General features: G+C 34.3%; 3 protein-coding genes and 1 pseudogene across 3 annotated transcripts; 2 read left to right on the top strand and 2 right to left on the bottom strand.

The window, feature by feature from the left end:
- Positions 1-1435: 1435 nt before the first annotated feature.
- Positions 1436-3033, top strand: LOC108461277 (50S ribosomal protein L3, chloroplastic). Its single transcript, XM_017761072.2, has 2 exons — positions 1436-2111; positions 2566-3033. Exons 1-2 carry the CDS (start codon positions 1574-1576, stop codon positions 2853-2855), a joined length of 828 nt encoding a protein of 275 aa, XP_017616561.1. The 5' UTR covers positions 1436-1573; the 3' UTR covers positions 2856-3033.
- A 1303-nt stretch (positions 3034-4336) lies between these two features.
- On the bottom strand, positions 4337-7377 carry LOC108461911 (putative pentatricopeptide repeat-containing protein At3g23330). The gene has a single exon (XM_017761893.2). The coding sequence runs from the start codon at positions 7046-7048 to the stop codon at positions 4886-4888; it is 2163 nt and encodes a 720-aa protein (XP_017617382.1). The 5' UTR covers positions 7049-7377; the 3' UTR covers positions 4337-4885.
- An 866-nt stretch (positions 7378-8243) lies between these two features.
- On the bottom strand, positions 8244-14122 carry LOC108462691 (UPF0664 stress-induced protein C29B12.11c-like; annotated as a pseudogene).
- A 71-nt stretch (positions 14123-14193) lies between these two features.
- Positions 14194-14670, top strand: LOC108462692 (glycine-rich protein A3-like). Its single transcript, XM_017762611.1, has 2 exons — positions 14194-14257; positions 14474-14670. The coding sequence occupies exons 1-2, from the start codon at positions 14194-14196 to the stop codon at positions 14668-14670; spliced, it is 261 nt and encodes an 86-aa protein (XP_017618100.1).
- Positions 14671-26255: the final 11585 nt, after the last annotated feature.

The following is a 26255-nucleotide window of genomic DNA, read 5'->3' as shown; positions in this document are numbered from 1 at the left end:
CACAAGACCATCACATTGTTCTGTTATTTTTGAAATTTTTCATATTTGTTTTATGGTTTATGTTTAAGATTCGTGGTTGTCCTTTTCAACAATATCTTCTCCAAAATTCAAACTAGTGTCTTCCTTTAAGAATGCAATGTAGCATACTATTATACCCAACACTTGTAAGTTACAAAAGATATTAATTAATGGGCGGCATAACTCAATGTAGTCTTCCAGTGGTAAAGTCTTTAAAAAATATCATTGTAGGTAAACTAGTCCCTGCAAGTTAGATGAGAGAGCAAAAATTTAATAAATTTAGCCATCGATTTTTACACTTTTATTCAATTTGGTCCCACTCTTTTATTTAGAACAAACTAGCCTTTAACATTTTATTATTGATGTGAAATTATTAAAAAAATTATAAAAATTATTGAAAAGTAGCATATAAAATGTTATGCAGCCATAGACCTAAATTTAATGTTTAATATCTTAACTTGTTTCATTAAAAAAAAAATAGGAATTGTTGTTTCTTTTGAGGCTACAAGTCATTCAACTTTGGTGAAAAAATTAATTATGTTGTTGGCGAGAAAGAATTAAGTTTTTAAAATTTCAAATTGTATCAACAATGTTTTTCGTCTTTGATCATTATATCGCAAACATCACCATTAACATTTTCCAATTGGTTACTATATTGAAATTAGTAAAATTATTTAATTTAATATTTTTTAAAATCTAAAATTTTATTTTATGTTTTTAGATTATCTTTAATAAAATCAACTCAAATAACCTATATTTAATAATTTATTTTGAACCTTAAATTTCTTTTGATTAGATAATCTTGAATCTTTGTTTTTTGGATTAATTGTTTGTTTTTATTTGAGTAAATAAGTGATGAAAAACTTGTGGATTTTGTTTGGCATGGAAGATAAAATTAATTGATTAATTAATTAATTGAAAGGATCTTTCTTTGCTTTTAGCTTAGTATTAATGAATAAATTTTAATATTATAGTAATAAATCATCGGCACTATTAATAAATAACTTTTTAACAATTTATTTAATTGATTTTGATGTTTTGAAATTTAAAACTTAATATGAAAAAAATTAAAATATTTGATAAAGGGTAAACAATTACAATTTACATTTTGTAATATATTATTTTAGTTTCTACCCTTTTTGACATTAATTTTAATGCTCTATATCTGATCAGTACTTAATAAAAAATATATTTTTTGTATCATCAAAATGAAAGTGTAAATGTGGCTGTTAGAGATTTGATGCTTGGGTGACTAAAACAAAAATGCCCTAAAAATTGAGTGATAAAATTGTAAGAATTTCTTTTTAAGTGACCAAAATAAAAGCCCAAAAATTGGGTGAGGAATTAGGTAGTTTACCCATTTTCAAATTCCATTGGTCCAATAAACTATTCTATGCATCCAACAGCAGGAGATTGCTTCCCACGTCTCTTCAGCAACTAGATAAGAAAGAGAGTAAGGGCTCTAAAGATAAAAGCTTCAAACTTTTTCTGTGTTCTGTTTTGGCTCAAAATTTCATCTTCCTAATCTTTATTCTGAATCAAACCCAGAAAAACTATGCCAATTGCTACCTTATCTCTCCATTCTTTAGGCTATTGCTGCCAAAAGTCTCCTCCTTTCTCCTTCAAATCTTCTTTTCTCTCAAAACCCACAAAAACCCAGTTTTCTTTTGCCTTCAAAACTACCGAGAAGAGGCCTTTTTCGCATATAGTCTCAATGAGCATGGAAGCAGGCATTGGAGTAATGGGCACAAAGCTTGGAATGATGAGTTTCTTTGAAACTGATGGCACAGTTGTTCCAGTGACTGTAGTTGGTTTTAGAGAAGGAAATATAGTGACCCAAGTTAAGACATCGGCTACTGATGGCTATGATGCTGTTCAAGTTGGGTATAGGAGAGTTAGAGATAAGAAGTTGACAAAGCCTGAGTTGGGTCATTTGGGGAAAGCTGGTGTTATTCCCATGAGGCATTTGCAAGAATTTAGGTTGCAAAGTGTGGGGGAGTTTGAGACTGGTCAGAAATTGGCTGTTGAAGAGATTTTTAAAGAAGGTGATCTTGTTGATGTCTCTGGGACTACCATAGGGAAAGGATTTCAAGGTTTGATTTTATATTTATTTATTGCATTTTGAAGGTTATGATGGTTTTATATTATGTTTCTAGTGGAGTTGTTGATGACTGAACAAAAGTTTGATATTTCAAATTAAAATCCTTGTGCTTGAAGTGAAATTAATTGTGTGAATCATAGCTTCATCAATGCTGGTGTTGTTAGGCTTCAATTTTGTCAAATTGCAAAGTTCAGAAATCGGTGATTTTTTTTCTCTTTTATTGATGTTACATCCATCCATACATATATGTGTTCTCCTTGTATATTTTGGTTAGTACCCAAGTATATCCTTTGGCTCATATTACATTGTTTTTAGCATATTGATATGAAATGCCGAGGGTTTCTTCAAAGGTTTTAGCTTCCTTTGCCATAATGTGGGTCTTGTTGTTTTGGCAATTCAAATTCCCCAATTGGTGGAATGTAATCTTTGGCATAATTTTTGCACAGGTGGAATAAAGCGCCATAATTTTAAAAGAGGTCAAATGAGCCATGGTTCCAAGAGTCATAGAGCATTGGGGTCTATTGGTGCTGGAACAACACCTGGGCGTGTATACAAGGGAAAGAAAATGCCTGGCAGGATGGGAGGAAGCAAAAGAAAGATCCGAAAGCTCAAGATTGTGAAAATCGACAATGAGCTTCGAGTTGTGATGATCAAAGGTGCTCTCCCTGGTAAGCCCGGAAATCTGCTACGTATAACCCCGGCTAAGATTGTTGGAAAGAACATACCAAAGAGCTAGTTTCATGTATTGGACTCATTTCATTTTAGCTAGTATTTCAGTTGTGGGAACTTTTGATATATTCATTGGTGGTTTAAGTCGAAATTTACCTTTTCTTTTATTGAGTTGATTCCTGAATTTGGAAATGGCCTCTCAATTTGTGAACTACTTAAATTGATCAGTCAATTCTACTTGTCAATATTCTCTGCGCAACTCTGCTAGATTGCAGAATACATATCCTTTTCATTCGGCATTTTTTTCCCAATACATATTTAGATATGTAAAGAAAATTATTTTTCAAGTATATGAAAAAAAAAAAGTAAAATACCGTGGACCTTGTATTAGGAGTCGGATTGTATTTCGTTCATTCTACTAAAAAATAGTAAATTAATTTTTATAGGTTAGATTAAAAAGTAAATTGATTTTTAACACCAAAAAATGAATAAAATTTTTAACTAGGATTAGTTTGTTCTTTGATCTAATGTATTAGTATTAATTTACTTATTTTTTAGTAAAGAAGGCAAAATGTAATATGATTCTTAATAAAAGTGCCTTTGTGATACATTTCTCAAAAAACCTTCAAAGATAATTGTAAAGTATTCATGTTGGACACATACACATACCCCTCATTGCAAGTCCAAATTTCTTACACTTAATACTGGGGCTAACAAGGTGTTTCCTTTCATTTATTTTCATTGTGGAATGCAACCATGAACCGATATGAAATAACCAAACTATATTCCACCCTATAAAACTTTAGGTGAAGAAAATATATTTTTCTTGTTATACTTCCGAGGCCTTGGTTTATGGAGGAGTTGATGCTCTGGATGGCTGAAGCATTTATTCATCTGATGATCAACTTAGTAAAGAAGAGACTGGAGTTCAATATTTTGATGAATTCTTATCTATCTTTAAAGTTTTAATCATTAACCAACGAGGTTAGGTATAGAAGGTGCCAAGTCAGATGGAAAATCATATACATTTTCTCAGGAAAATTCCAACATCTCTCTGGTACAAAGAAACCCCTAGTTTGGATTAAGAAGAGGACTTGCAGAGAATGCCACATTTGAACCTCGGAGAAATCCCAAACCTGCAAAAGCCTGTGCAAAGTTCTACTTTCTAGTGATTACTTGAAAAAGTCGGGCCGGGCTCTTGACTAAATGCTTCATTCCCTAAAACACATTTGTTTTCTTAGAGTTCTCAAGCTCTAATGAGTAGTTGAAGTTTTCACGATACTCGATCTATAGGACAGAGATCAAAGAGCATCCCAACTAAGTAATCTGAAGACACTTATGCTTCTAGGGTGCCTTTGGCCTTCTGAATTGCCGAAGATTTTAATTCTGGTGGAAGCTTCTCACTGATTCGTACTGCAAAGATTCTCGCCGCACTCTTCTTCCCTACTCACAAGAGTGAAAACTGCGTGTAAATACTGATCCCTCAATCCATATATGATCATGGCTGTTGGATTTTAGAACAAAGAAAGAAAGCAAAAACAGAGAAAATAGCAGTATAACAAGTCTGCTCCATATTTCATTTTCTTCGTACTTAACAATATATATGAGTTTCTTTACAAGATAACAAACCCCACTAAAACAATCTTGAAACTTGAAATACATTTCTTGTACTCAAGTAAATTAACCAAACATGGCAATCATTACCTAAACACATAAAAGATCTACCAACTAAGATTGGTTTTACTTAAAACACACACGCACTTATCACTGGTAGTGTGCACCAAAACATTTTCATTCTAACTGAGGATACAGTCCACAGACACATTCATCCGCTGGTCTTTAACCTCGCGCTTTGTTCTCACTTGATCAGTCCACCAGGCTTGTTGCATATGAACTGTCCGCGACATGGCTGTTCACATGATAGTTTGCATGATTACATGATGGTCCGCATAACGACAGTAAGCGAGGCAATTCAACAGATGATTGTCCGCCAAGTAAGTCACATTTGGACTGTCTGCCATTTGTGCCAGCTGTTGCATGGTTGGCCATCTCGCAACAATGGCTTTAGATCTCAACATCATTTTCAGTTTCAGCCTATTACCAATAATCTCTGCATGAACACTTCCCATCTTTAAAATGGTGAAATCTGCTATTATCCCTCACAATTATCTCCCTTTGAACCACCTTTGATATTAACTTTATTGCAGTGTGACAGTCGACACAGACCCGAATGTTCTTGGTTATTCGAATCGTTGTCCCAGCAGGGGTGCTAATGATGCCAAAAGCTAAAGCTAGTCTCTCACTATGGCTAAATATCATGTATTTCTTCTGCTCCTCGTCAACATCATGGAAATCCTCATTTGTGTCCGGAATATAGCCTTCTCGTTCAATCTGTTCGAGAAGATCTTTCAATGCCTCAAATATTCTGTCATATAGAGGATGTGATTTATCACCTGAGATGAAAGTATGAACCCTGTTTTTAACTTCAATCCAGCTACAAGCTGGTTCCTTTCTTATGCCTTTTTTCCTCATAAATATTCTCATCTTTGCTGCATCTTTCCATCTCCGAGCAGCTGCATACATATTTGACATCAGCACATAAGCTCCCACGTTCTCTGGATCAACTTTAAATATCTCGTTAGCAACCTTTTCTGCCAACTCCAGGTTCTTATGGACTCTACAAGAGGATAACAGCGTTGACCAGATACTACCTGTAGGTGCAATATGCATGCTACCAATGAATTTATAAGCTTCTTCCAACTTTCCTGCACGACCAAGAAGGTCTGCCATAGCTGCATAATGTTCCAAGCCTGGTTTAATACCATGATTCCGACTCATACTATTGAAATACCTCCAAGCTTCATCTGTCAATCCAGCATGACTACAAGCAGTAAAGACAGCTATATATGATACGTAGTTGGGTTTGACCCCATCCATTTCCATCTGCTTGAACAACAAAAGGGCATCATGAGCATGCCCATGCAAAGCATACCCCATTATAATTGCTGTCCATGAAACCATGTCATGGTGTTCCATTTGATCGAAAATCCACCTTGCTGCCTTGATGTTTCCGCATTTGGCATACATGTCAACAAGGGAGCTCGCTATAAACATATTATCATTGAATCCACCTCGAATTATGTATCCGTGTAGTTGCTTTCCCAAATGCAATGTTGTCAGGTACGCACAAGCTGGCATGATACTAGAAAACGTAACATCCCTTGGCTTTACCTTAGCCGTTAACATTTGACGAAATAACTTCAGACCTTCATCAAACACACCATTCTGCACACAAGCTGCAATAATCGAATTCCAAGAGATGTCATCTCTCTTAGATAGCAGATTAAATACACTACATGAATCTTCAATACGAGCACAATTTGCATACATATCAATCAGACTACTAGCTATATAACAATCAGAATCAAACCAATGTCTAATAGCATAACCATGAATCTCCTTTCCTTTAATGGCATCCACGTACTCTGCAAATATAGGAAGTACACTGGACAAAGTAAATGAATCAGGTTTCATGTTAGCATTCCCCATTTCCCTAACCATCCTCAAAGCTTCTTCATACATTCCATTTTGTGCATTCCCTGCAATTACAGTGTTCCATGAAACTACATCCCTTATTGGCATCATTTCTAAAACCTTTGTCATACTTTCTAATTGAATAATACTTGCGCCTTTCTCTTGAGCCGATGTCCCACAAAGTTCATCACTTTTTGGCATTCCATCGAACACATTAAAGGCGAAAACTTTACGTCCTCCATTCGGTTGTAAGCTTTGAAATTTTGCATACATATTCAAAAGTGCATTTCCAGTGAACAAATCAAAGTCCAGACCCAGCCTAATAATACAGCCATGAATGGATTCACCCAACCTCAAGTTCTTCAAAAAGACACAAGCTTTAAGCACAAGAGGGAACATATTAGAATCCGGATAAATACCAAAACTACGCATCTGGACGAAACTAGTCAAGGAATTTAGAAAATGGCCAGAATTTGCATAGCATTTGATTATAGATTTCCATGCGAGAAGAGGAGGGGAGTTAAGAGAGTTAAAGAGGAAGAGGGAGGGGTGTAAAAGATTGAAATTAGAGTAAACGGAAATGAGGATGGAAGTGGAAGAGGGAGAGTAGGGTTGGGTTTTGAGGAATTGGGCAAGGAGCTGCTTGGCTTGGAATTTGGTTTTGAGGGAATGTGGGGTTCTGAGGAAGGTTTTGACCAGGGTTTTCGCGGTGGATTTTGAAGTCATTGTGGGGAGTCTGGTAATGGGTTTTCGTCCAAGGTTAGTTGAAAGACATTAAAAAAAGTTTTGGAATTGTCTGCCGCTGGCGGGTATTGCGTTTGCCTTCGCACACCACACCGCCCGGGCTTCCTCCCCAAAGTTCTCACCTTGGTTGGTTCGGTTCAAGTTGATCCCATTTGATCCGACCAAAGTTCCCGCCCGGCATTAGATAAAGTGTAATTCAAGTTGAATCCATTTGATCCAAGTTACTATTAATAAATATATCTATTATTTAAGTTTTCTTTTTAATAATCAATTATAAATTCCGGTCATATCTATTCTTTTTTATATTATCTTTAGAATTATTTATAACTTTTTCTCATGAGAATAATGCGCTTTTAACTAACTTAAATTCGTATCATCTTATACTGATAACAATGTCAATATCAATTGAATTAAAATTCAATCGACTAGTTCTTTTATGGCTTAAATAGAACTGTCCATGAGTTATATTAAATCGATTCAAAGCTTAGTTATAAAAGATCTTTTAACCTTATGCTTGACTCAACTAAATAAACCATTCATTATTAAAATAATGATTTTATTTAAATTTAAATATAAAAATATAAAAATATTATTATTTTTATATAATAAAACCAGCTAGGCGGAAGTAAAAAAAAGAAAAACATAAATTCATGCTCAATCTAGAAGCATGCCTAAATTTGACACTGAAGGAGACCGATATCCAATAATATTAATCAGAAAATAAAAAAAACAAACTATACTCATGATGAAAGAAACAACACATAATTACAAATGAAAATCAAAGTTAGATGTTTAAAAAATTCAAAAATTTAATCATTACTAACAAAGTTTCATCGACTTTTTCTTTAGGAATTAGGAAATAAAAGACTGTTTACGGTTCAAAATAAAATTCATTTAAACTTTCTTGCAAATCTAGATTTTTTCTACTACTTTTTCATATTCAATAAATTATTGTACCTTTTCATGATCATTCAAGACGTCGATCATCAAAACAGTCAAACCCTACTAAAACCTGTTAAAAAAAATCAAAAGCACTCAATAGAGTCGATTTTAATTAGCAAAATTATTTTTAAGTGTAAAGTTTATTAATTTTTTTTAATATTACTATGTATTATTATTTGGTTAAAAATAATTCGACTTTTCATTTCAACTCAATTATTATCGAGTTATACTCAAGTTAGAACATAGAATAAGAGTGCAATGGCACAATCAAATTAACATAAGACGGGACAACACAGAACATGAAAGAAATAGTGGCATTATGCAGCACGCACTTGCACAACGCAACAAACCAGTCTAAGTTTCTTAACATCAAATTACATTGAACATTCAGTTGGTTGGGACTGGTAATTTCGCCGCCTTACCAGCGGCTGTGTACTGGCTGTTGTAAAAAGATTCTTGTCGGATCGTTTGGATCAACATATCTGCAGAAAACAGAGACAACCATTTACTACAAGCTACTTAAGAACTCGATCAAGTCGGTAAATATGGTTGATAACTAGGAAACTTACGCATGTCTCATCATTTCATCAACCGGAGTTTGTGCTGCTTGTAAAGGATCCATTTGAGGTTGCGGTGCCGGATTTAATTATTGATTGTACCCACTAACCGAGGAAATCAAATTTAAAGAAAGCGGAACAAAGGCTCTGCAGCCGCCTTCCTTGAACAAGATCTTGAATGAATGAGTGGAGTACAGTGCCTAATACTCATTTCAGAAATTAGCTCAAATTTGTCCTGTTAGAATTAAGTGACCTAAATTTTTATTTAAATAAAATATGATGGAAAATAAAATAAAAGTAAAATTCATATAGAACTAGACTTCTTTTATTTTATTTTAGAATAAGGTTTTTTAAACCTTATTAAACTCCATCTATTTTATATTTGATTAGGATAAGGTGTTCCAATCCTACTAGAATATAGCTTTACAAGCCTATAAATAGACATAGTCTATTTCTCTTGTATTGATTAAAATTTTCGACATAGTGAATTTTCTTTTCCTCTGCCCGTGATTTTTTTCCCGAAAGGGTTTCCACGTAAAATTTGTGTGTTCTTTATTTTATTTATTTTATTTTATTTTTCACAAATTGGTATCCGAGCTTCCGGGTTATTCATCTCGATCACGGTAATGGCGTCTTTGAAGTATGAAACTCCGCTGTTGGATCGCAACACCAGATTTGCGTTGTGACAAATTAAGATACAAGCAGTTCTTGCACAGATGGATCTGGAGGATGCCCTGCTAGGGATAGATAAGATGTCTTCGACATTAACAGATGAAGAGAAGAAGCGTAAGGATCGAAAGGCATTAACACAATTACATCTGCATTTGTCCAACGAAATTTTGCAGGATGTGATGAAAGAGAAAACTGTCGCTGCATTATGGAAGAGGCTAGAACAAATATGTATGTCGAAAACTCTAACAAGCAAGTTGCATATGAAGCAGCGTCTTTATGCTCATCGTTTGGAGGAAGGTGCGTCTGTACACGAACACTTAACAGTGTTTAAAGAAATTCTCTCAAACTTGGAGGCCATGGAGGTTCAGTATGATAAGGAAGATCTAGGGTTGATTCTACTTTGTTCGTTGCCCCCGTCTTATTCAACCTTTAGAGACACGTTTTTATATAGCCGCGAGTCTCTCACAGTTGATGAGGTTTATGATTCTTTAACCTCGTATGATAAGATGAAGCATCTTGTGGTTAAACCCGACTCTCAGGGAAAGGGTCTCATTGTTCGTGGGAGACAAGATCGAAATGCTGATGATGATCGTGGTAGGACACAGAAACGAAATCCTCGTGGTAAATCTAAGGGTAGATCGAAGTCTTCAAACAGAGGTAAAACTTGCAACTTCTGCAAGAAGAAAGGGCACATTAAATCTGAGTGCCATAAGCTACAAAATAAGATTAAAAGGGAGGCTGCGAATCAAAAGGGAAAACAACCAGAAAATTCCGGTGAAGCTGATGTTGTAGAAGACTACAGCGATGGTGAACTTCTAGTCGCTTCTGTCAATGATTCTAAAGTAAGCGAGGAGTGGATACTTGATTCAGCTACACCTTCCACATGAGTCCCAATCGGGATTGGTTTACAACTTATGAAACAGTATCTGAAGGTGTTGTTTTGATGGGAAATAATGCTTCATGTAAAATCGCAGGTGTTGGAACAATTAAAGTTAAGATGTTTGATGGAGTTTCAGAACACTTAGTGACGTGCGGCATGTTCCAGAATTGAAAAGAAATTTAATTTCATTGAGTACTCTTGATTCAAAAGGATCAGATACACAGCTGAAAGTGGAGTTTTAAAGATTTCCAAAAGGTCCCTTGTTGTGATGAAAGGGCAGAGAAAAATTGCCAAGTTATATATTTTGCAGGGTTCTACTGTTACTGGTGATGCAGCTGTCGCTTCCTCTTCTTGTCAGATGATGATATTACTAAACTTTGGCATATGCACCTAGGGCATATGAGTGAGAATGGCATGGCTGAATTAAGCAAAAGAGGACTTCTTGATGGGCAAGGAATTTGCAAACTGAATTTCTGTGAGCACTGTGTTTTTGGGAAGCAAAAGAGAGTTCGATTCACTAGAGGAATCCATAACACGAAGGAAACGTTGGAGTATATTCATTCTAATCTATGGGGGCCATCCAGAGTGCCTTCGAGAGGTGGAGCTAATTATATGCTAACCTTTATTGATGATTTTTCCAGAAAATTTTGGGCATTTTTCCTGAAACAGAAAAGCGATGTGTTTTTCGCATTTAAGTCTTGGAAAATTATGATTGTAAAACAGACGAGAAAACAGATAAAATACCTCCGTACAGACAATGGCTTAGAGTTCTGTTCTGATGAGTTTAATAGATTGTGCAAGTCAGAAGGGATCGTGAGACACTTGACAGTTCGTCATACTCCACAGCAAAACGTCATTGCAGAACGAATGAACAGAACGATCATGGAGAAGGTTCGATGTATGTTGTCAAATGCCAACTTACAGAAGTCATTTTAGGCAGAAGCAACCTCTACTGCATGTTTTTTGATCAACCGATCTCCATCCGTTGCCATTGAGAAAAAGACTCCACAAGAGGTATGGTCTGGTAATCCTGCTAATTATTCTGATTTAAAGATTTTTGGGTGTCCTGCGTATGCTCATGTTGATAATGGAAAATTGGAACCAAGATCCATTAAATGCGTTTTTCTTGGTTATAAAGCTGGTGTAAAAGGCTATAAGTTATGGTGTCCTGAAAATAGAAAAGTTGTGATTAGCGAGATGTTGTTTTTGATAAAACCGCTATGCTACCTAACTTATCTCTTAAAGACTCTTCCAATAAAGAAAACCAAAAGCGGTGGAGCATCGAGTTAATACGAATCAACTCCTCAGCGAATACAAAATTGAGAATAGAGTTGCTTCTTCACCGCAATACTCTATCGCCAAAAATAGAACAAGAAGAGAAATTAAACCTCCAAAGAAGTATGCCGAGGCTGATCTAGTTGCTTATGCTTTAAATGTGGCTGAAGATATAGATGCGAATCAAGAGCCATTTAATTATTCTGAGGCGATTAGCTGTGAAGACTCAGAAAAGTGGATGTTTGCAATGTAAGAGGAGAAGGAATCACTCCACAAAAACAGAACATGGGATCTTGTAAAACTTCCTAAAGGTAAAAAGGCTATTCGTTGTAAATGGGTGTTTAAAAAGAAAGAAGGGACTCTAGGAGTTGAAGAACCCAGATATAAAGCAAGGCTTGTTGCAAAGGGTTACTGATCAAATTCCGAGTGGACTTCACAGATGTGTTCTCCCGGTTGTTAAGCATAGTTCGATTCGAGCTTTGCTTGGTATTGTGGCCATGCATGATTTGGAGCTTGAGCGATTAAATGTAAAAGCGCATTTCGCATGGAGAACTTGAGGAGGATATTTACATGCAACAACCGAGGGTTTTACATCTCGAAAAAAAGGACTATGTTTGCTTGCTGAAAAAGTCCCTTTACGGTTTGAAACAAATCACCAAGACAAAGGTACAAGAGGTTTGATTCCTTTATGACTTCTCATGATTTCAAAAGAAGTAGTTTTGACAGTTGTGTCTACTTTAAGAAAAAGCAGTGATGGTTCTTTTGTGTATCTACTTCTTTATGTTGATGACATGTTGATAGCAACAAAGGATAAAGTAGAGATAAGAAAGGTCAAAGCCCAACTAAGTGAAGAATTTGAGATGAAAGATTTAGGACCAGCAAAGAAGATACTTGGTATGGAGATCCTCAGAGATAGAAAAGCAAGTAAATTGTACCTAAGTCAGAAGGGGTACATTGAGAAAGTTCTTTACAGGTTCAATATGCTATGGTTTGTTCACGTCCAGATTTATCATATGCAGTCAGTGCAGTTAGCAGATACATGGCGAATCCTGGTAAAGAACACTGGAAAGCAGTTCAGTGGATTTTAAGATACTTACGAGGTACTACTGATGTTTGCTTACAGTTTGGAAGAACTAGAGATGGAGTCATTGGGTATGTTGATGCTGATTTTGCTGGAGACCTTGATAGAAGAAGATCTCTCACAGGTTATGTCTTTACAATCGGAGGTTGTGCAATCAGTTGGAAAGCCACTTTGCAAACTACAGTCGCTTTGTCTACCACTGAAGCTGAGTACATGGCGATTACTGAGGCTTGTAAAGAAGCTGTTTGGTTGAAGGGACTCTTTAGTGAACTTAATGAAGACCTTCAAATCAGCACAGTATTTTGTGACAGTCAGAGTGCCATCTTTCTTACAAAAGATCAAATGTTTCATGAGAGAACAAAACACATTGATGTTCGGTATCATTTTGTTCGTGATATTATTGCTCGTGGTGATATTGTTGTGAGCAAAATTAGTACTCATGAAAATCCTGCAGATATGATGACTAAGTCACTTCCTATAACCAAGTTTGAGCATTGCTTAGACTTGGTTGGTGTTCATTGTTGAAGTTAAACCCTTAAGGGGTTTTATGGAAGAGGTGGAGAACTTGTTTATTGAAAGTTCGCGATGAAGAACTTGTTCATTGAGAATTTGTGTCAAGGTGGAGATTGTTAGAATTAAGTGACCCAAATTCTTATTTAAATAAAATACGATGGAAAATAAAATAAAAGTAAAATCCATATAGAACTAGACTTCTTTTATTTTATTTTAGAATAAGGTTTTTTAAACCTTATTAAACTCCATCTATTTTATATTGATTAGGATAAGGTGTTTCAATCCTACTAGAATATAGCTTTACAAGCCTATAAATAGACATAGTCTATTTCTCTTGTATTGATTAAAATTTTCGACATAGTGAATTTTCTTTTCCTCTGCCCGTGGTTTTTTTCCCGAAAGAGTTTCCATGTAAAATTTGTATGTTCTTTATTTTATTTATTTTATTTTATTTTATTTTTCACATGTACAATCAAGATATTCAGGAACTACTGAAAAAACTGCAGGAGAGTTTGACAGCAGATGGGGATTCACTATTTTACTTACAGACTCAACATGACCAGAAATATTGTTGCAGTGAAATATTGGTTGATTAAACTTTTCATCATGCACGTCAAGCTGCATAAAAGGAACATATAGACATCTTTTGAGTCAATGTCTAAATGCAAGAGAATTGAACCTAACAAAAAAGCTCCATGGCAACGATGCACAGCAAAAGAAGACAATCGTGTGATGAACTCAAAGAAATAACATTCGAGTTCCAAAATGACACAGAACCTGAGCTTTGATATCATGCTAAGAGTCATAACAGGTAGAGAGACCTAACGTAAATATAAGGCTACATGCAATCCAAGTCTAAACAAACAATGTTGGATAACACCATTTTAACACTATCTAAAATCATCTCAACAATATGTAAAGCCATGAGAAAAGGGTTGAAGGTAAAGGATGATGTTAGTGCTAGAGGCATATCAAAATCGAAGAAATTCCCAACTGGGTGAGTTGCAACAAAGACCATCCGTATATTGGATAAGTAAATTATGCCCTTTGCATCACACGACCTCCCTGTGATCAGAAAAAAAAAACACCGTAACATCAAATTGAAATTGTTTTAAACGGCCTGGCCTGGCATGCATCTGATTATCTAAATAAAACCCCCAGAAGAAAAAAAGAAAATAAAAGAAAAGTGGAGATTAAAACAAAAGGGATGGTACCCGGTGATCTTGGCGGATATCCTCCTCAATCACCTTATCCACCACCTGGTTATCCCGGTATGTATGCTCAATCACACTTTAATTTTTATATGGCTCATCAATCCTCCCTATAGCAAGGCATTTTAGTCTTTGGTTCAAACAACAATGGGCAAAAGGATGTCATATGGTTTTAAACTTATAGCTGATTATGTCATTTTTGTTCAGTCTTTGCTTCTGTCACTCAACCTCGAGTGTTGATTGTGTATGTCTAACGGGTGTATCTAAAATTTACAGGACAAAGTTCACATGGACATGCTGTGGGAGGGTTGATAGCAGTGGGTGCAGCTGCTGCTTACGGGGCACACCATATTGCACATGGTTTGTTTGGTCGGGGAAAATTCAAACATGAGAAGGCGAAATTCAAGCCTGGGAAACGCTGGAAGAAGGGGAGCAAGTTTCTCAAACCTAAGTTCAAGAAATGGAAGCCGTAATTCTTCCTGTTTCTTATGGTATTAGTATCCCATTTTACCAATTCTGACTTTGGTTCTTTTATGACCATTGCCCCGAATAAACATTGAATGTTCTTTTTTTTTGGTTTCGTTTGAAAAGGAGTTGCATATGATTCCTTTCATCCTTTTTGTTGGTGTAATGGGCCTATTTTTCCCGGGGCTAAACCAATAACCCAAAAATAAAAATAAAACCAAAACAAGTTAAGAGTTTGAGTCCAATTATAAAAAGAGCCCGAATGTAAAGTATACCAAACCAAAATTTACAACCCAAATATAAAGCCCAAATTTTGTAGGCCTAAAACTAAAAAAACCTAGCCCAAAGAATAGCTCGAAACCTAAACTCATTCAGCCAAAAGAAACCCTAGGCGTCGTTTCCACCTTTCGCGTGCCTCGAGTGCACCGTACCCCCCTCCATGTGCGCCTTCAGTGCACACATCGCCCGAGGGTCATTTCCTTTATTGGTCTTACACCAAAATGGCATGTTTTTGCCCTCGTTGACCTCCTCCTTGACTTGTAAACACGCAAAAAAGAGAAAGAAAGTAGAAACAAAGCAGACAAAAAAGCAGCAAAAAGCAGTAGCAAAATAGATAATGTATTTGTAATATTCTCGGCTATAAAGCCCCAAAAAACCAAAAATGTTTTAAACACACGATTTGAAGCAATCAAAAGCAGACAGGTTGATTTCGATTTTCTTTTCTTCATTTTTCGTTTCGTTTTTTTAGTTTCTTATTATTATTATTTTTTATTTACAAATCTATTTTAAAAGTGGTCATAAATAAACAAAAGAAAAGAGAAGAGGATCTCACCAGAATCGTCCGCGGCTACGTCGCCGGAGGTCTCCTCTCCGTCGTCGGGATCGGATCGAATGGGAAAGGGAGAGACTCTTTTCTTTCTTACTTTTTGGGTTGAGAAGGCATAGCCTTCGCGGGTGTCCTAAATAAGGGCTAGAAAGCCCCTCTCGTACCGCCCCAACCACCGCCCATGGTAGCGCCGTGACGACAGCGGCGATGATGGGTTTCAAAACCCTAGCCGAAAAGAGAAATGGGGAAAGGGGGTGTTCTAATTTTTTTTTTAAAAAGAAAAGGAAGCAGATGAAAAAAAATGAAATTTTTAACTTAAAATAATAAGGCAAAACAGTGCCGTTTTGCACATGGGACATTAACATCGAAACGGCGTCGTTTCTGGTACACCCACGCGCGACCCGACCCTCTCCAGAGGGGATCCACGCGTTTTGCTCTTTTGGGATATTTCTCCCTTTGGTCCCTCTACCTTCATAGCGCGCTGCAATTTAGCCTGTTACTTACCTTTTTGTTTATTTTTTTAAATTTCGGCCACATATCTTGTGTACAATTCAATTTAGTCCTAGGTATGCTAAGCCCACGGGGAAAGGACGGGTGTCCGAATGTTGGGCTATTTTCCAAATTGGTCCCCATTAGTTTAAGCGTGTTCTATTTTGACCTTCGTAGCTTCTTTATTTATATACGATTCATGTCTTCAAATTTTATTCAATTTCAACCTGGTCCTAACCCATTTAATTTATTTATTATCTCAACTTTTTAGGAATTGTTTTCTTATTATTTATTTTAAGTTTGTTTATCTTACATTATTTATATTGAACCATTTTATTATTAGTTATTTTAATCCTTTTACGTCTTATGTACTTTAAGATATTCTGATTTTAAATATTTTACATATATTATTCATTTTAACTATTATACATATTACTTATTTTGAAATATTTTTATCGTTATTCATTTTAAACTATTATTTATGTATTATCCATTTGAAGTTTCGTTTCATCGTTATCTAGTTACACTATTTTATATGTAAATTTTTAAAATTCTTTTATTATTTATCGTGAAACTTTTGTTATTATTAATTTTAAAATTTCATAAGCCATTTATTTTAAACTTTTATATGTAAATTATTTATTTTGGATTTTTTATTTAAATTGTTTTTGTACATTATTTGTTTTAAATTTCTCTTTTACACATCGTTTATTTTAAGCTCTTATATATTCTGCTAAAGGGTCCTTTTATTTTACTTTGTATATTGGTTATTTTAATTTATTTAACATATTATTTATTTGAAATTTACTTTATATATTATTTTATTTCAAATTGTTTATATTTTGTTTATGTTAAATCTTTTTCACATGTCGTTCATTTTGAACCATTCTTTGTTATTATGTGTTTTGAATCTTAGTTATTTCATTTGTTATCTATTTTGAACTTTTATCCTATGTGCTTCAAGTCTTTTTATATTATTTTACTTCGTTTTTCTTTGATTATTGATTGGTATGAAAAATAATATACATTGTGAATATTGCTATTACATGTACTAGAACTTATTTATTGGCATTTTCATATTGTGACATTCATTAACATTGCATCTAATTCGTGTTGCGTCATTCCATGCTCTATGTTATATTTTTGTTTTATCTAGTTCAAATCATATTGTATATCATGCTCCAACGTATTTGCTTTGCTCGAAACAAAATGAACATTTATCGTCAAGTGCTATACTTATTATCATTCAAAAAATAAAATTGAAGACAAGGCAATATTTCGCGTTTTGGGGATTCAAGAAATCGTACCCTAACTTACGGGGTTTCGATTTTCTTGTTAAATCTAAAAAGCCAAATATCCTTTTAGATTTCAAAATACAAAAATTTTCGATAAAGATTAAAGGCAAGCTTGTTCACGAAGATTTAAAGTTCGCATCCTAGCTTATGGGATGTGGCACCTTATTATCTCAAAACCAGTATGCCTTTGATGCTTGTTTCAATGTAATTCAAGCGTTTTACAATTAGCATTCATAAAGAGGGATCGTATTTTAAAATTTATTTTAAAATCTTTTCAATTTTCGACATTAAGACGTTAATTAATCGATTAGGTACCAATTTTGGGCGTGACGAGGGTGCTAACCCTTCCTCGCACATAACCGACTCCCAAACTCGTCTTCTCAATTTTCGTAGACCAAAATCATTTGTTTTAATAAATCGAAATATTTTATTTAAAACGAGTAAATTTCTAGGTGATCCTATCACACCCAAATAAAAAGGATTGGTGGCGACTCCATTTTCATTTTTTAAAATAATAGTCAACCCGATTTTTCAAAAAAAATGGTTTTGACAGCTTGGCGACTCCACTGGGGATTTTGAGAGTCGATCCATAAATTGATTAATTTTTGTCCTTTGTCGAAATTTGAAAATTCGTTTTAAATTTATGATCCCTTCATTGCATTTCATTTTTGTGGTTTTCATCATTTTATATGATTAGCTTATGGTTCGAGTTTCTTAGTATACTTTTGCGCATCATATTGCATAATTGGACGATTTTACCCTTTTAAGTGGGAGTGAGAAACTAGTCCTTCATGAGGTTTTCGCCTCTGTATAGGATAGTGGATCGCTTTCGGGATATATCCATACCGACATCTTCGTGAGATTTTCATCTTCGTATAGCCGTAGGGAAATGTATTCCCTTGAACCAAACTCGGTTCGTATGAGCCTATAATGGGTGAGGATCGAGGAATCTGCTAGTTCAGGTACCTTTTCTTTAGAACCAAACCACATGTAGTGACCCATAGGAGCCCACCCTAGATAGAGCCACGCCAAACCCTAGTGGTTACCCGAATAGGTGCTTGACTATTTACTACTTACTTTGAGTTCTATTTTTTATATATATAATATTGACTTGTTGTGTTTTTCTGTTATTACATGGGATTAAATTATAAAAAGGTGTTGATTCACGTTCGGTTACTAGATAGAAAAGCTTAGCATGGAAAAAGGGTTTCTTAATAGAGTGGAAGAAAATGCGACCGTCCGAATATGGTCCGAAAGGACGCAGCAAGAGAAAGGTGATAGTTTGACTGAGGGATACGAGTCGAAATTATGGGATTTTACTCGCATCAGTGTGACTCAGAATGACCTGCAAGAATTAAAAGAGATATGGAACGGTTGGAACGACGAGATCAAGCAACTATTTTACCATAATTATGGAGACTTACCCTATTTACTAGAGGTAAAAGTAGACAAACGCTTATTCCGAGCTCTCATCCAATTCTGGAACCCCGCCTACAACTGCTTCACTTTTGGGAAAGTTGATTTGGTACCTACTGTGGAAGAGTATATGGCCTTACTTCGCTGCCCAAAGATTAAAGTCGACAAGGCCTATTCCAGAGCTGCTAACATCCCGCCCTTTGTAAAGAGATTGATGAATATCACGAGGATGAGCGAGCAGTGGGTTGCAGCCCAGATTAAGCAAAAGGGAGACAATAATTATATTCCTTGGAAGAACTTGAGAGATCTAATCCTAGCACATCCGAATATGAAGAAGAAGGTTGATGTTTTCGCTTTTAGCATCTACAGTTTGGTCGTCTTTCCCAAGGCATTAGGACACGTAGACGAAGCATTCTCAGACCTGTTTGATCGACTTGATAAAAGGGTCACACCTGTCCCTGCGATCTTGGCCGAAACATTTAGATCATTGAATGCTTGTTGGAGAGCGGGTGAAGGCAGATTTATAGAATGTGCGCAACTTTTGCTATCATGGTTCCATGTCACTTTTGGAGGGTAAAAAAAGTCTCATATCAAGTTTTTTCAAAGAACTACTCTCCATTGAAGGAATTAGTGGCCTCGCCAAGGCGGGATGACCTTTTCGAAGAGAAATGGATAGTGATTCTCCAGAATTTACAAGCTGAAGATGTTGAATGGAAGGCCCTATAGATGATCCCGATGAGATCTTATATCGGTGTGGTAACTTTGACTGGGTCCCTCTACTTGGGATATGAGGAGCCGTTGGATACGTTTCACTACTTGTGTTAAGACAGTATCGATCAATGCAGTTCATACTGGTGACACAGGGGTTGGGTCAGTGCGAGTTCTCATACAAGGACAATAACTATCAGAAGAGAGTCTGTGAGATATCAGATGCTTGGAACCAAATCTGTAGGATGAAAAGATTCGCTGCAGGTCAAATGACGACCTCCGAGTATGATCGGTGGTAGGGCAAAAGAATCACCGACAACATCTCAATGCCAAGTCAAGAAAATGCTCGGCCGATAGAGGAGAATTTACAAGTAGTCCCGTCCAAGTTAGAGATTATCAAGCAAGACTTTGAGAAAAAGAGCTCGAAATTGGGAAAGAAGATAGAGCAATTAGAAGAGGAGAAGATGAAGTTGGGACTAGACGTCGATATCCACAAGCTAGAGGTCAAGAAATTAAAGAAAGGGAAGAACAAGGCTGAGGAAGATTTGGATAGTTTGAAAACTGATTACAAGAAGCTGCGTATGTCGATAAGAACTGCCAGTTTGGGTAAAATGTCGGAGCAGTGTCGTCGAGAAATTAAAAAAGAAAATACTAGAGTCGATCATTGGGAAAAGAAGTTTCAAGATGTTTGAGTGCAGGAGGACACTTTGAAAGAGAGTTTGTTGGAAAGCCAAAGTGAAAGAGAGAGGTTACGAGCTCGGGTGGCCGAATTGGAAAAATCACTACATCAGCATCGTAGTCGTAACTCTGTAATTGAGTTAAAGACCAGTCTAAGCAAGATCGAGGAGCTAAAAAGGAAAATAGAGGAACTCGAGATTGCACTACAAGACAGCAAAATTCGAGTGGAACTCTTAGAGGCAAACAATGAACATTGCAAAGAACAACTTCATTGCTCTCAAGATCAGATCAGAGATAGAGATTATGTCATGGGCAAAGCTGAGTTCGAGAGGTAGCCGATAATTTGCAAACCTTGGCAATTCAGGCTGATGTATTGAGCTTAAAGTAAGAATCAGAATCAAATCGAGGCCAAAACTTAGCTTGGCTTCTCAGGAAGGTTAAGGCTTTGGGAATTAGGGCAAAGTCGTATATGTAATTATCCGCTTTATGTAAAGAAATTTTTCTTCTAGTAAAGTTGTTCTAATGAAATTGAATTAGAATCAATGCCTCTTTTCACATTCATTTCATTCATTTGCATTACATTTCATCATATGCATTAAATTTCACGAAAAGACCCTAATTAAACCAAATTATTTCAGTTAATCTGGAAACCAACAAGAGTCAACCAGCTGAATACCGCTACAATACCCGTCACAAAACTAAAGTAATGGATCAGAGATTAGAAAGACTAGAACAAATGCAAAGCGATATGCAAGAGCAACTGCAAGCACAGATGTAAGAGCAATTAGCTAAAATATAATAAGATATGAAGGAACAAATGCTAGAGTCCCAAAATAGTATGATAAGCCAATTGGCACAGTTGCTGGTCAGAGAACGTGAAAAAGGAAAGAGCATTACGGTTAACTTAGGGAACGATAATGAGGATCCTATTTACCCCCCGGATTTTACTCCAATCAATGTCCAGACACAACTAGAAGTGTACCTACGAGGGGTACCAGTTACTATCAGGCCCCAATAGCATCAAACTGGTACTTCAGTGCTGATGAACTATCAAACAGGCTCGGGCTCCAATCCCGAGGACAACCCAACCAATCCTATTATTCCTGATCTCGACGATGTGGCAGAAATGGAAAAACAAGAGTGAAACTGCCAAATCAACTGGACGATCGATACAAATGGATAGAAGAAAAACTCAGAACGATAGAGAACGCTGATTACCATTGCAGAATGGACGCCAAAGACCTAAGTTTGGTCCCAGATTTAGTGCTCCCTCATAAGTTCAAAACTCCAGATTTTGAAAAATATAGTGGAACTAGTTGTCCAGAAACTCACATCACCATGTTTTGTCGAAGGATGGCAGGATACGTTCACAATGATCAACTATTGATCCATTGCTTCCAAGACAGTCTAGTTGGGTCTGCCACTAAATGGTACAATCAACTGAGTCGTGCTAGGATTAACTCATGAAAAGATCTGACACAAGCCTTTATGAAGCAGTACGGTCATGTAACAGACATGACGCCTGATAGAATCACGTTACAGAACATGGAGAAAAAACAAAATGAGAGCTTCAGGCAATATGCCCAACGGTGGAGATAGATAGCTGTAGCAGGCTCAATTTGCCCGGCCCGTAATAAATCTAGAAAAATAAATTAAAAAAAAGGACCAATTTCCATTTACAAGTTTTCGGGCCTAAACCAAATCAAACCCAAATCCTAGCCCAAATTATTACCTAAGCTAAATTTAATTTATGGACCCAAAGGTCCAATTCCAAAATTGGCCCAAATGGCCCAAGTCCAATGGGACCTCAGGAACCTTAGGGTTCCCATGCACCGCAACCTTCACGAGCAGCCTCCCCAGTGCCACACGTACACCTCTAATCCTCTGTACACCCTACGAACGGCCTCGCCATGTCAGCAGCACCACGATTTTCATTCCTGCAACAAGAACAACAACAAATAACAAAAGCCAGCAAATGACAGCAAGAAAATAGAATTTTATTTTTCTTTTATTTATGCTGCAAATCAGCTATAAAAAACCATCATTTGTACTGCAAATGGATTACGGATGCATATTGGAATATAAAAAAAAATCAAATAGATTTAGCAAAGGGTTGCATTTATTTTTCAGTGGATCTGGCTTTTGTTTGATTTCAAGGGTGGATTTACTTTGTGATTGCAAAAGAGATAAAATGAGGTATTGAAATCCTTTTCGTTTTGATAGATCTATCCCTCTTATTTTTTAAAGCAGATTGAAAGTTGGTTTCATCTAGCTTTTTCATTTTTTTATCTTCTTCTATTGTGGTTAATGTATAAAAAATAAAAAGAGGGAAAGAAATGAACACTTACATGGCTTTTGTGATCATGGTCGGTTAGATCCAGGCCATTTTTTGCGTGTCGACCACCATTATGTGGTGTTGAAGGGTAGCCTTTGAGAGGCCGAAACCCTAGTAAAGATGATGGTTGTTCTTTAGAGACTCGCAAATAATATTTTCAAAGAGATTTTTTCCAACTTTAACAGCTAATGAAACGACATCATTCAAGGGGGAGAGGATTCGCGTGTGACCTGATCCATGAGCCCTAGATCCACGCGTTTCCTTGTTGATGGGGTATTTGCGCGTCAAGTCCCTCCGCATTAACTGTTCTTCTAAATCCAGTTTTCTTTTATTTTAATTTGTACCTTATAATTTATTTCAATATTAATTTAGTCCGTGTTTAAGCACTGCGTTTTGGAGCTTGGGATAATTTCATTTTTAATCCCCATGAGCTTGCATGCATTGTATTTCAGTCCTAAATTAAGCTCCAACAATTTATTTATTTAGGGATTATCTTTTTTATTATATTTTTATTTCAATTGAGTCCTTTTCCTTTTAATTCCATTTTTTTGTAAAATTATTTTTATTATTTATTTTAAGTTATTATTCATTTTATACTATTCATTATTTTAAATTATTCTATATTATTCATTTTTATTTTTTCTTTTGTATATTTTAAAAAAATACTTTATTTATATAATTTACTTATTTTTTAAAAAATTTTATGTACATTCTTTATTTTAAAGTTTTATATCATGGTTATTTTAAATATTTTTATACATTATTATTTTGTATATATATATATACATGATTTACATTTAATCATTTTATTCTATGTATATTATTAATCTTATGTTATTTTATACATATAATTTCTTTTAAATCTATTCACATATTTTATATTTTTATTTAAAGGAAAATCCTACATACCTTATGTATTATTTAAATTATTATTATATATATACATATATATTGGTACATATATTTGATCCTAGATATATATTTAATTCCACATTATTTTTACATATAATTACTTCTAAAATTTATTTATGTATATATATATATGTTTTTTTAAAATCTATTATGTGTATGGTTTATTTCTTAAGATTATATTTTATATATTATTGAAATTCTCTGTATTGTGTATATTATCGATTTTAAATAAATGTTTTTTAACAATTTGCATATTATTTGATTCAAATGTCTTCATTCTATAACATTTATTTTCATGATTATATATGTGTCCCTAGTTTTTTATACAAATTATTTCAAATTCATCAATTCACCAATTCATATATTATATATATTATGTGTTCATTAATTCATCACTATTTTAAATTTGTCTTATACCACATTGGCTTCTAATTTCCATTTTGTTTTGTACATTTTATGTAGATGGTTTTATATTGTGCCATATATGTTGTTGTTGCATATTATTTATTCATTGTTTTATTTGTTATATCAATTGTTCTTCATCCATGCTTAAAATTTGGTTACATTTTCTAGATTAGTTGCATCTAATTGTTTGCTTTATTAATTGGTTAGGTAAAGTTGTGTCATTTTCATTCACCAAGTATTATACTTTATGTGTGCATATTATCTTATGTTTATTAATCCTTTTTATACAAATGTTGCTTTGTAATGTCCAACTTTTTAAAATTAATTATTCATCTTATTTTAAAACGAATAAATATCTTTTGAGCAAATTTCCGATTTTTATTCAAAAATTCTAAAATAAGGCAATATTCAATATTTAGAAATTCAAGAAATCGTGCCTGTTACAAGCCCAATTTACCCTGCCCAAAACCTAACTATCCCAAAACCCAACAGCCCAAAACCCTTTTAACCCTAGCCCACAACAATTAGAAAAAAAAAAAGAAAAATTAAGAAAACCCTAAGCTACTACGGCCTCTGCCCTCTGTCCCATCGCCCATGCTAGTCGGCCACCTACTCCACCGCCCTAGTCACGTCACCACCACTTGCACCTGCAAAATTAAATGAAGAGAGGACAACAAATAATAAAAAAAAACATGTAAATGACTATAAAAAGCCAAATCTAAAACCATTTTAGGATTCGGTAACTTTTTCATCAATAGAAAAAAAAAAACAGATTCAAACACCAATAGAAGCATTCGATCATAACAAGAAATATTAAAACAGAGGAGTTAGATTCGGGTGTAAGGTGTTATTTTCAATCTATTTTCATTTTCATTTACTTTTAGTAACTATTCATGCATATAAAGATCCATTTATTTTCTTTTACCGTCTATACATACATATATTAAAAATATATCAAAAAATATAAAAAAAATAAAAAAATATACCTTTTTTGAATTTTTGACCATCGTCTTGTGATGGTAAACGACAATGACGACGATGGCGTGAATGAAGCCGAGCTTGGCCGGAGGGAGAGGGCCTTAAGAGAGAATAGAAAGTTTTTGAAGTTTTTTTTTTAAAACAAATGAAGAATGAATTTTTTTTAAAAAAAATTTGACTTATATAGCCCCCAAAACGACGTCGTTTTGGGATTGGCCTTAAATGCCCAAAACGTAGGATCTGCGTGTTTTTAGAAAAGGGGATATTTGCGCATTTAGCCCTTTCGCTTTTTTATTGTTTTGAAATTAGATTTTTCATTATTTATAATTTTACCCTGTAATTTATTTTGACCTTCAATTTGATCCCTATTGGTGCTGCGCGTTTTGGAAGGATGGGATATTGCCCATTTTGGTCCTCCCTTGTTATCCGCGCACCCAAATTGGTCCTTTTCTTTGTATTTTATTCTAAATTCGCCTCGAACTTTCATTTTAGACTCAATTTAATCTTTTTTTGTTATTTTCAATATTTTAATCAAATTAATTAATTTAATATATTATTATTGCTTATTATTTTACTATTATTGTCTAATATATTATGATTATCACTATTATTATTACTTTACTATTATAATTTAATGTATTATTATTATTATTATTATTATTATTATTATTATTATTATTATTATTATTATTATCTTAGTACTAAACTAATTAAGTTCATATTGTTATTATTATATTATATATTCTCTTTTTATGTTTATTTATTTATTTATTTATTATTATTAATTAATGTAGTATTATTAATTGTTATTTATTATTGTCCTTATTAACATGTCATCATTTTATTAATATATGATTATTACTATTGTTAATATATTATTATTCTCTACTTTGACTTGTTGTGTCATTATAATTGTTATTGTTATTATTCATGTATATTATTATTATTATTATTATTATTATTATTACTATTAACAATCTTTAATTATTGTCAGATATCATATCTTTTATTTAACATATTATTATTACTAACTTTTATTATCATTATTACTATCGTATTATTATTACTATTATATTTTCATCTATGTAGATTTTCTCGTTACTTACCTATTTATATTTTTATCTATTTATATTTTCGTTGTTATTATATTTTAAGCATTATATCTATATCATCATTTTACTATTATTATATTTTTCGTATTATTATTATTATCATTACTATTACCGGTGACCGAAAAAATTTTTGGGGGGGCCAAAGTGCAATTTTACCTTTACTAATTTAAAATTTTAAAAAAATCTAAAGGGTCTAAATGAAAATTTTCCATTTTAGGGGGGGCCGGGGCCCATGCCTGCCCCCTTGGTTTTGCCCCTGACTATTACTATCTTTTCTTCATAGTTTTATATAATCTTTATTTATTTACTACTAGTTCTTTTTAATTTCAAATATTTTTTAGCTTATTTTTTTATTTTTTTCTCCTTTTTATTATTTTAGGTTATTCATTTTTCTCATTTATTTTATCTTTTCCCTTATCATCATTATCATTCACACTCG

The sequence above is a fragment of the Gossypium arboreum genome, chromosome 13 (assembly GCF_025698485.1).
Source record: "Gossypium arboreum isolate Shixiya-1 chromosome 13, ASM2569848v2, whole genome shotgun sequence".
Taxonomy (NCBI): Eukaryota; Viridiplantae; Streptophyta; class Magnoliopsida; order Malvales; family Malvaceae; genus Gossypium; species Gossypium arboreum.
The sequence above is the reverse complement of the archived record's forward strand: the minus strand, read 5'-3'. Positions and strand labels throughout refer to the sequence as shown.